This window comes from Mustela lutreola, chromosome 14 (genome assembly GCF_030435805.1).
Source record: "Mustela lutreola isolate mMusLut2 chromosome 14, mMusLut2.pri, whole genome shotgun sequence".
NCBI classification, from domain to species: Eukaryota; Metazoa; Chordata; class Mammalia; order Carnivora; family Mustelidae; genus Mustela; species Mustela lutreola.
Genome location: NC_081303.1, coordinates 39,000,040 through 39,012,094, shown reverse-complemented (window position 1 = coordinate 39,012,094; position 12,055 = coordinate 39,000,040). Strand labels below are relative to the sequence as shown.

General features: G+C 34.5%; 1 protein-coding gene across 7 annotated transcripts in view; it reads left to right on the top strand.

Annotated features, from left to right (window-relative positions):
* Positions 1 to 11,149, top strand: part of RCOR3 (REST corepressor 3) — a 52,172-nt gene extending 41,023 nt beyond the window's left edge. For 3 of the 7 annotated variants that reach the window (XM_059147096.1, XM_059147097.1, XM_059147103.1), the window contains 2 exons: positions 7,822 to 8,063; positions 8,535 to 11,149. In XM_059147096.1, coding sequence (XP_059003079.1) covers positions 7,822 to 8,063; positions 8,535 to 8,879 — 587 coding nt within the window. In that variant the 3' untranslated portion in view covers positions 8,880 to 11,149. Of the gene's footprint in view, positions 1 to 7,455; positions 7,589 to 7,821; positions 8,064 to 8,534 lie in introns of those variants that run through there. The other 4 variants (XM_059147100.1, XM_059147102.1, XM_059147101.1 and 1 more) reach the window with 2 other exon arrangements.
* Positions 11,150 to 12,055: the final 906 nt, after the last annotated feature.

Genomic DNA, 12,055 nt, shown 5'->3' with positions numbered 1-12,055 from the left:
GTCATTGATAACCCTCATCATTAAAAGGATGAACTATAACGTGTTTCTGCTATATCCAATTGTTCTGTATAATAGTGTTTCTCTGTATGATAAATGTCAGGTACTGAAAATATTAATGATATACTTAATTTTCAGTGTATCTTAAGAGATGTGTCACTGAATGCTTAGAAACTTGGCTTTAAAAATAAATTCATATATATTTATATTATATATATATATAAATAATAGAGTTAAGAGAGACACTGAAAAATATACATAAAGCCTTTTAAATGCACTGATATAACTAGAATGCTTTGTTGAATTATATGGCAGAGCACTTTGTAGATTGGATTGTCTCATGTTTGAATTACTTAAGGAAGAGCCAACTTTATATTTTTTATTCAGTGTTGTAGTTGTTTTTTGTGTTTTGTTGTTTTTTTCTTTTCCATTCAAGATAAACTATCTACAGGGTTGATTGTGTAATTATAAGTTTGGTCTACAATTTGGTTTTTCCTGCCTGAGCTGTCCTTGTATTGAGTACTAATAGCTTTTTTAAATCTAGTTAACCTAGATATATAATAGGTTATATATATAGTAGGTTATAGTAGTTAACTACATGTGAGTTGGGCCCCTGTGAAACATAAAACTATACTTTGAAAAATATTTCTAATTATTCAAACACAGAGAACATACTTAACTCAAAAAGGATGTGCGGGTTATCATTTGGATGTGAGAGTAATGTAATTAAAGATTGATTAATAGAGGCAGTTTGGACTAGAGTGAGTGAGGATTACCCTACCAGTGTGATTAGAAACTGTCACAGGACAGTGCCATCAGAATGATAGCAGCCTTCTTGTTGGCCTATATAGCCCAAAACAGTCATTTCATGAACAGAATAAATACTTGATCCTATGGTAGCAGGGTGGTGGAGTGTGCATTGAGCACATCTGTAATTGTGGAACTGTTTCTGAATGAGAACAAAATTTAATTAGTTTATAATGTTCAATAATAGCTGTTTTAAAATTAGTAACTTTAAAATTTAGAGTAAAAAATGAGTAGGGGCGCCTGGTTGGCTTAGTTCGTAGAGCATGTGATGACTGGATCTTAGGGTCATGAGTGCAAGCTCCCTGTTAATAAAAACAACAACAACAACAAAACAACTGGTATTTTCAGGGGCTGTTTCATATTTAGATCTATGACTTTGAGCTCTAACATAGTTATTTGGGGAAGCATTGCTTTTATAGGTGTAACACCTGTGTTTCTGTCCATCCGTGTGTGTGTGTGTGTGTAGCCTATAGAATTTAACCCTGATTTCCAGTATTTGAGTTACATAAAAGTTAGTATATCAATCTTGTACTCTATTATGAAAATTATCCCAGTGAAATGATTTTCTGGAGAGACTCATTTAGGAAAATCTGGGCTAATGTTTCCAGAGCATTCATGTTTGTTCTGCAGCACTACCATGGAATCTCATGCCTGGGTCGGATATTGTGCTGAGCTGCATTCAGGGGAAGGGACAATGGCAAGATTTACATGTAGAATTTGAACTGTGTATGTGGACGTTATCTCAGTTTATAAATATTAAAAGAATATTTATGGATATAATCAGACATTTCCTCCCTGTTGAGATATATTCAATATTCTTATGCACCTTTAGAAAGTAATTTGTACAGAAATATACATAGTCTTTGGCTTTTGAAGGTCCTTTCTTGATATGTTATTGTCTTTATTTTAACTCTGTATGTAGAATTTTTGTTTCACTTTTGGTTTTTTAGGGTTTTTCTTTTTTCTTTTTTTCTTCTGGGAAAGGGGTTCGTTACATAAAATAAAACAATATAGAGCTATTTGTGTCCAAAATAGTTATTTTAGGGAAAACTAAAAAGTGCCATTTTTGCTAATGGGCCCACACATTTATATAATTCTCAGAAGTGTGTCTTATAAACAGTATAATCTATAGTAATGTCTTATGTACCTGAATCCCGGTGTGGTTAAGGGACATAACCGCAGTTTTTATTTTAACATGTAGTTTGCTGTCCAGAAATACCTAGCAGGCAGTTGTTTTGTTTTTTCTTCTCTTTAATCTTTATTTGTGATAAACTTTATATGGTATTATTATCACTGCTTCAGTTTTACAAAACAGTAGATCATGTAAGTTTTGATAGTAACATTTCAGTTTATAAGCACTTTATATTTAAGACATATTCTATATATATTCTGATTTAACACTCATTTGTTAAATTCCTTTTTAAATCTTGCTCATAGTTGACTATTAGAGTGACCTGAAGAGAGAAATACACTCTAGTGTCATTAGTGACACTTACAATTTTACTATTAAACTTTTTTATTGTAACTCTTTTAAAACCACATACAATATTAGGATCATTTCCTAGGGCTCAAATACATATATTTCCTCCTTTTTTTCCCCATCTACTTAATACTGTTGTTAACTAAATACTACCATTTAAATAATAACTATTTAAATAAGTGTTATTCTAATGATAAATATTGAAATAAATAAAAAATTATTTTTCCTTCTTTCTCCCTTATTTGGAAGGGTGGGAATCATGCCCAGACCAAAACAGGAATGTTTGTACTTATGTACTCTATGACTTTATTATATTAATTTTAGTTCTGAATTTTAGTTTTAACTATGTTATAACTTCATTAACATTCTACAAGAGTCCCCAGGTAGGATGTTATAAATGTGCCTAATTTAAACCTCTCTCTGAAAAGTACTTGTTAAGAATGGTATTTCTATACTTTCAGTAATCTGTGCCAGCCTTAAGTATCTGAGTTTTCTATTATAACGGATTGGTTAACAGGCGATTAAGTACAGTCTTCACAATATGTGTTAATGAAGATATTTCTGTTTATAGCTTGTATCATACATATAAATATATCTTTTCTAATTTGTAGTGCTTTTAGAAATCACCCCCAAATCAATCTTGATATTCATATGATGAACATTTCTTATTTAGCAAGAATTAAGAAAACAATTAGATTCTGGGTGTATTTTTTCATGTAAAATGAAACAATATTTTCAAATTAATATTTTGAAAAAATAATAATACATTTAAATGATAGTACAAAACATTGACTCTTCAAAGTTTCGAGGGGCAGAAGCCTGGTACAGTATTTATTTTTGGCCTTCTCTTAAATGTATTTATTTCTTAATCCTTTGTGCTAAAAATAATACACTCTTTCTCTTTAATAAAATATTAGTGCTATTTTAGGGTAAACAACAAGAAACTTTTCCAGTTTTATCAAGATATCAGCTTTAATTTTGAGTTTAGTTTTTTTATTTTAGTTTAGTTTTTTCACCATATTGTCTGCCTTTCATAATGAAACAGTGACAACAATACACTCAAGTCAGTTATTCTTTCACAGTTAAAGTTACCTTCTTTTCCTGTAGTTTATACATTTCATTCATTTTTAGGTTGCAAGCCTGGAAACTGTCTTCTTTCTAATTTTATCTCATACATTAAGAAAAAAGCTAGAAGGTTCCTAAAGGAGGGGAGAAAGATTTGGCACTTGATTAAAACATAGGGATTGTAAACCAGTACATGAACAATCAAAAGGAAGTGTGGAGATCAGGAAGTTCATATTTTTCCATTGAAAAAACACTCATTTGCCTTAGAGAGTTTCTTCTATTATAACAGGTATCGTAAGAATGGAGACCCAGAAGTATAATTGTCAGCTCTCTGATACACTTGCTTCAGATAATTCATGATTCGAAATTTCTAGCATCTTTGTGATGGAATTTAACTTATAACAAGTATGATGGGAACACAAGACTTGGAAGAGAAAAGCTAGATATTAGAAAGAGAATATGTGATTTTTACTTTTAGCCCTTACCTGGATGCACCGTTCACTGTCCCACTGCTGTTGATTTTTTCTTTTTTAACTTTAATATGAATTCTTGAAGAGATTTATAGGAGGTAGAAATGCATGTTCCCAAATGGTTTGAGTTTAAAATTAATCTCTTATTGATTGGGAAGAAGCACATCTCTGGAGTTTCTAGATGTCACTGTGTTCTTATTTCAAAAATAGATTTCCTGGTTATACTAAGTACATGCTCACTTTAAGAAATACTGTTATATGAGAAGCAGGAAACAATGTCCCCCTCCCCCAAATTTTCTGTTTAGAAGCAGCTTTCCACTGTAATATTTTTACTTTTTTGGGTGGGGGGTAGCCCCAAATCAGATTTTATTTTATTTATTTATTTTAAAAGATTTATTTATTTATTTATTTATTTGACACAGAGAAAGCAATCACAAGTAGGCAGAGAGGCAGGCGGGGGGTGGGGGGGGGGGAAGCAGGCTCCCACCGAGCAGAGAGCCTGATGCGGCTCAATCCGAGGACTCTGGGATCATGACCTGAGCCAAAGGCAGAGGCTTGAACCCACTAAGCCCCCCAGGCACTCCCCAAATCAGATTTTAAAAATAACTTTTTGAACATAGCAAAAGCAGATATATCCCTTCTATGTCAGGAGAAAAAATGAAAAAAGTCTACTGTTCATGTCCAGAGTTGGAAAACACCATACTACAAATGCTCCTGAATTTAGTTTTACTAGCCAAAATTTTAAAAATATGAATGTGTGTTTTTTTTTGTTGGGCAGGATGAAGAATACTGTTTGGGAAATGTGGGCTTTTATAAAATGTGATTTTATATTAATTCCCAAACAAAACTTTAAAAGTGTATGTTAAAAGATTATAAGGTATCATCAGCCAGCATAAGAAGCCAAGTTGTTTGATTGTAACTTTCAAAATTTGATTGAAAACACTTTTTCCTCTTCCTGGGATATTTACAGTTTAACTCTTCCAGGATTTTCTAAAATTTCGTTCTACTAACCTTTAAAAACTGACCTTTGCCCCAACCTGGGAAGTTTTCATTTAAAACCATGGTTCAAATGGACCTTTTATTACATCTTCAGGAAGAGAAAGAGATTTAATCACTATGTTGATTCTCAACCTTGCTGATAAAGCAATCAGATGGCCTTACTTACTCTAAATTATGAAAAACAGTAGACCACCCTTCTTGCAGGTACAAATTGGAACTAAAGTAAGCTCTAATGTCCTGGGTTGTTAAAGTCAGTTGCTCTGCATTGCTACCCTGCTAGGTTTTCCTCCAGAAGCCTAGCTCGGGATTCTTCGGAAAGAGCTGTTCCAGTTAAGTCTTCAGTTGGTATTTCACTAGAATTCACCTAGTTATCAGCCACAGTATAGAATTAAGAATTCCACCTTCTAAACAAAATATGCCATTGAACCAGCGTCATGGGCAGTGTGAAGGTGATAAAGAAGTTAGCTATATGTGACTCTTGTGGTTTGGGGAAGAAAAGTCAATCCTATTTCCTGAGCGCTTCCTGTGCACTAAGCATTATATTTCCTAGGACGGTACTTCCCAACTTTTCTCACCTCATGGCATACAGAAAAAATTATGAAATTTGTCACAACACACTAGGGCAAATGGATGAGACTGCTCTTGTCCAGAAACAACTGTCAAGGAGCTCTAGCTATTCCAGACCCTGCCCTGCCACCCTGCAGGCTGAGCACATTAACATCCCCGAAGGCCTGCGTGTTCTTGGGTCACCAGTAGGATCCTCAACCAGACGACAGAAGTCTGCAGGATGGTCTGAGCCTTGAGATTTTACCAAGTAGTTTATATGGCATACATGAGTTAATGATAAACATACCTGGGTGACTCAGAACCTAGGTGACTTAGAAAAAATCCTTGACATTCAGAGTGTCTGGGAAAACTAAGGTTCCAATAGGAAGTAGTTTATATTTGGGGGTCTGTAATTCTGGAAGTGCAGCAGTGTTGCTAACAAGATCAAGTCCCTTAAACAAGAGAAAATAAAATGGAATCAGACATGGGGACAGCTTATTGGTAGGTTTTGTAATATATTTTGCTAAACAAATAGGTGTTCTGAGGATTGTAATGTCTTCGTATTTGGAGTCCATCTTAATGTGACTTCTTGCTATAATACAGAAGAACTAATCTTAGATTTGTTTGAAGTTTTCATTTCCAAACTCATGTATTCAGTAGATTTGGTCATTTCTAGAATATAAATCACATATTCCTTGTAAAAAATAGTACATCGATAGAACTCTGTGTCTGATTTCTAATTAGGAGTTATTTTTCAGTACAGCAATCTCAAATGAGTTGTTATTTTCCAGAATATAAGTAGTAGAGAAGTACTTGAATATATAGCAATAATTCCTGATAGGAAATACCCTTGGATTTTTATTGCAGATGTGGAATTAGTGGAACCTGGTCACCCTTAGAATTTTTACTCAGTTATGGAGTTTGAACTGAAAATCAGCTTATGGATTTAAAAAGAACTTATTTTGCTAAATAATGTAAATAATGTGCCATAATTTATTATCATGCGTATGTCTTTCCCTTTGAGAACAGAGCAGATGAGCACAGTTTACACACCCCAAACTCTGTAGTAAAAATCATTACAGCTTAATGTCAGACCTCCTGCCCAAAATGCTCTTTAAGATAAAAGCACTCCCCATAGTCAAGTTGGCTAGTTGAATATAAGCAAGAGATTACTCATTCCCAAATTCTCTATATAAAATAAAGGCAGAAATTAAAAACAAGAATTTTGTCATATCCTGATGATGCTTTAAGGTAATTGGGTATCCGTAAGATATGAATCTAGCATTTCTCCTGAGGTGTTAACATACCCTTATATTCTCTCATCTATGATTGTATACATATTGAATTTATTTAAATTCCCATGATTCTGGTTGCTTAGGTTATATTATAGACTGTTTAGTATCATAAGTATCATTTATTTCCCTTTCTCATCTCTAATTAATGAGTGTTTTCTGGTATTTTAAACAGTTAAGAAATTGTAAAAACACTTTTGACACCTTCTGTATTTTGAGTTAAATGATGAGTCAGTGAACGTCCTTTTAGAATTCCCTTAAGAGCAGTTTATTATCCATCTGATCATATAAAGTCATTCCAAAATATGTAGTATAATTGACTATCCCAGGTTCATAAATCAAATATCAATCTTTCATTCCAATAAAATTTCCATTACAAAAAGTTAGGTTCTCAAATAACTGAATGTGCAGTCATTAAATTTAAGGTAGTGATGATAAACACAAGTACATGTAGTCACTACTGTAACCTTACTCTTAAGGCTATAAAGTACAGCTAAGACTCCTTCTCATACACAGTCTTTGAAATTGTTAGAGGAGTTGAAATCCAACTAACTCTGAAAAATAGTTTCCCTTTTTTGCCGAATCACATTGTCATGATTCTCTTTTTACCTCATTTCTATTCATTGGTGCCCTGGTGAGATTAGGCAAGAAAACCAATTGAAGCTGGTATTAAAACCAAAATTATGAAGCTTTTCTTAATGGGGGAACTCTAAGACCACCCACTCAATCCATTGAGGGGATAAAACAGATGGCTCATTCCCATTCAGTTTTGTTTACAAACGGTGTTGCTCAAATTTAGGTGACTGGCTACTAGGGAAATAAATGAATGTGGAATTGAGGATGGAACAAAGAATTCAATGCTTTACAATAAATGGACTGTATTTGAGAGTTCAAGAGAGGATTGGAGAAAATAACTGAGTATGTAAAAAATGGTAAGTTTCTGATTGTTCAGTTGAAGGCAAGTGGCTGGCTCGCTGAAATGACATAATTGATAGTTTTCATCTGTGACCCTGATATCTTAGTCTCTATCTCAGAATTGAGAAATGAGCAGAGTTTATGAGAAAGGATTTTCATTGCTGGTATCTTTTGTGTGTGCATGATGTATAGTACACACAGCTCTCCTTACTGATCCTTCACAGGTGTATTTATTTACTTTGCCTTCCAGGTGTCCGCAAATATGGTAAAGATTTTCAAGCTATTGCAGATGTAATTGGCAACAAGACTGTTGGCCAAGTGAAGAACTTCTTTGTAAACTACAGGCGTCGGTTTAACTTAGAGGAGGTATTGCAGGAGTGGGAAGCAGAACAAGGAACCCAGGCTTCTAATGGTGATGCTTCTACTTTAGGGGAGGAGACAAAAATTGCTTCTAATGTGCCATCAGGGAAGAGCACTGATGAAGAAGAGGAGGTGTGTTTGTGTATGGAATTTGAGCTAATATGAGTTGAGGAATCATCATTTTGTGTGGTGTTCTGTAAGGTTAATTTGTCAGAGGACTAGCTAAATGAGCATGAAAGGTTGACAATCCACTTACTCAGTGGTGCCTCTCTCGTGACTCTTAAGTCCTAAGGACATGCTAAGTTCTGATCCTAGAAGAATGGAGAGTGTATTGTTCTTTCATAGTCTTATTTTTATTTCCAGTGTTAAGCTGATTACTAATAAAGATGCCTGTTTGGTAGCTTCATTGCTTTTTCAGTTTTTGGTTTTTTGTTTTGCTTTGTTTAAAATAAAAGAAGCTTGTGCTTCCAAAAAAACACTGGTGTTATGTTTTTGTTTTGTTTTGATTTGTTTTGTTTTTCCTGGGACAGCCCAAGCTATATTGCATTCAGTTCATTAGGAACGCTCATCTCATAACATGTATTTTTGTTTCCTCACCTCTAGGCACAGACCCCACAGGCTCCTCGGACTCTGGGTCCATCACCTCCTGCCCCATCATCCACTCCAACACCAACAGCCCCCATTGCCACTCTGAACCAGCCTCCACCACTTCTTCGTCCAACACTGCCTGCTGCCCCTGCTCTTCACCGGCAGCCTCCTCCACTCCAGCAGCAGGCTCGGTTCATCCAGCCCCGGCCAACTTTAAATCAGCCTCCACCACCTCTCATTCGCCCTGCTAATTCTCTGCCACCCCGTCTCAACCCAAGACCAGTGTTGTCCACGGTTGGTGGTCAACAGCCACCGTCACTTATCGGAATTCAGACAGATTCACAGTCCTCGCTGCACTAAAATTAAACTGGACAGAGCTACAGTAACTCTTCACCCCATCATTAGACCAGTGCTCATCAGACTGATGCAAAAGAGAACAGTCCTCCTTGATACTGAGGCTGTGAACTAGTTCTGTGGCAGGGGGCTAGCATAAGTGGATGTCTAGGACATTTTTTGGTTTGTGCAACCAAACTAAATGTTATACAACAAAAAGCCTACAGTTAGCCTCCTTTCTAGAGTATATGTTCAGCAACATGATCTCATAAAAGGAACAAAAGGAGATTAAGTATTCTATATACTTAAGAAAGTATATAGATTTTGTTTTGTTTTGTTTTTACCATATTTATTTTATTGAGATTCTTTCTATTTCTGCCTCTTCATAGTCAAGGCTCTTAGTACAGAAATACTGACTTAGGAATTGTGGAAACTCCTTAAGTTTCTTAAGGATGTTTGACTTTTTCTTTCTTCCTTAATTTAATTTTTAACAACATTTTCCTATGTTAGGAGTACAAGAATAAATAGCTTGCATTTCAGATTTTGACATGTGTTCATTTAATGCATATTTTAAAAATTTCAGTGCGTATCCCTTTTTTCAAAATATCTTGCTTTTTTTTCTAAAGGAATTTTAATATATTCCTTTAAAAGAAAGCAATTTAATCAATTGCAAAGCAATTATATGAAACCACAAAGAATGTACTGAACCTACTAACCCTTTAACTTACACTTTAGGGTCCTAGTGCAAAGTCCTTGCTTAAAGGTCATTGACCTGTCATCTATAAGTAATAAGAGGATTGGCGTGATAATTTTACATACAGATTTGTTGAAGTACAGTGTCTTTAAGTTCCTTGAAAATGGAGTTAATTTTGATTTTTTAAAATGCTCTCTGCTTTTAACTAGTAGTTGCCTATATTTGGGGACTTTAGAAGAGAATTATATTTTGTCAGTTACGTGGAGATAGTGATAGTTATGGAAGCATTTATTTACAATGCCCTTTTTGTGTTTAGGATCTGACTTAAAATTGCCCTCATACTTATTAATATGGTCTGCATTTAATATAAAGGATGTTTTCTTGATAAATCTACTGTACTATTTGGATACATTTGTGTATTCCTTGCAGCCGACCTGTGCTTGTGGGTATGGTTTAGGGTTAAATCATCAACACTATTTCGTAAAATAAATCGAAGAATTTGTTCTGTGTTATCTAAAGATGCATCAGTATATTGTCACAATTGTGCTGTTAACTTAAAATGCTGAGACCCCTTTTTTATAAGAAGCGAAAACATCTCAAGTCTTAATTGAACACATAAATCATTAAGCACCTACAAAGAATATTTTACAAGTAATAGTATTTCAACAATGTGTTACTAATATTTTTGATACAGCGATTTCATATTGGAATCATGACTTGTGCAAAGAGATCACTTAGATTACTATACTAGTGGAACTTAAGGCTAAATGTTTGCACATTTACATTCTCATCAGATCTAGAACTACTTCAAGAAATAGTCAACATCTAAGGCCCTTGATTTATGTTTTGAGAAGTCCTATATTCCCAATATTGGAAGAATAGTTCCTACCATTGGCTCTAACGCCTTAAGGAGCTATTAGATTTAAATTCATTGATTAGTTTTAATTTTGAAGTTTAGAGCTCTGCTCTTCATAAGGACCTTATGTTCTGGCACAAACTTTTTCCAGGGTGTATCTTGTCTTTCTCATTGGATCATCTTAAAAAGTTCCTGCCCCTGGATTGTAACTAGATAAAAATCTGATTTAAAATTCTTAATATTCAAGAATTTATACTTATTTTTACTTTAAAAGCCACGGGGGGGGGGGGCAGTTATATATCTTAAAATATCTAAAGCATTTTTTAAAGTACTTAGATTGTCTTGCATACGTGCATACTATATGGCTTTTATTGTCTTGTCTCTTGTCAGTAGATCTTCAATATACAGTGTGTGGGACAAGTCAGTGTGTTGGTCAGCACCAGCATCTGTCTAGCTGTTAAGTATATTATGATTCATTTAAAAATCTGTTCTATCCCAGCCATGGGCCAAGATGCTGTATCTGAGGGATGTGCTGTAATTTGATTTACATACACTAGAGCACACAGTAAAAAAATCTGAGCTTCATTAGTAATATGACACATGTACATAGTGAGATGTCTTATTGTGTGCTTTGCATATTTTGTAAATATTTTGCACGTCATTAATTTTCTTTTTTGTTTAAGCAGTGTTTGGCCTGGAAGAGTGATATGCTTGCTGCTTAATCAAAGGATTAAAGAGTTAAAGATGTCTATGTCTTCTATTTTTATATAATTTCATGTACGAAGAATTTAGGACCTCTTCACTGTGAAATTCTAAATACTGATTTTTATAAAAAAGCAAAATCTAGAAATATTTTAATGACCATTTCATCATGTCATGGTTATCATTTTTGAAAAAAATCTACACCCAAGTATTTTTTTCATTACATAACTAAAAATAAATCACACTGTTGATATGCCTGGTAATATTAATGAAAAAATATTTTTTCTATATTCTTTAATTCAAGTGTAATGTGGATGGAATTACAGGTAAGTTTTGATCAGAACTTTTCCTTAATTAATAATCCTACAATTAAATGAGTAAAATACAATATAGAATAAAGATGAAAGAAGATAAAATTCTATCTTCATATAAGCCAACATACTTTCAGGAATAGATACAGAGAGTAAACAAAGTGACAGCCTTGATTTTAAAAAATATTAAGAATCTTGCCAAAGGGTACATGGGTGGCAATTGACTTGGGCTCAGGTCGTGGGGTCGAGTCCCACATCAGGCTCCCAGCCCCATGGGGAGTCTGCTATTCCCTCTGACTTCCCCTCGTGCTCTCTCATGCTATCTATCTTTCTCAAATAAATTCTTTAACAACAACAACAAAAAATTGCCAAGGTTTGCATTAAAGTATGGAGTTCAGTTAGTAAATATGTTGTACTATTTTAATGTTTCTTCCTGCTATAAGAAGTAGATTACTCACGTTAGTTATGGCTGATCACTTAACACTAGGGTATCAAGGTCTCCTCAGAACAACTAATACTCTGACTTCAAGAGAACAATATTGAGTGGGCAGAAGTCCTGTGAGATTGCTAGAAACCCCCAGCCAACTTGTTTCCAGTGCTGGGGGCTTCAGGGGAACCACCCAGGCCAGGCCCGCGGTCC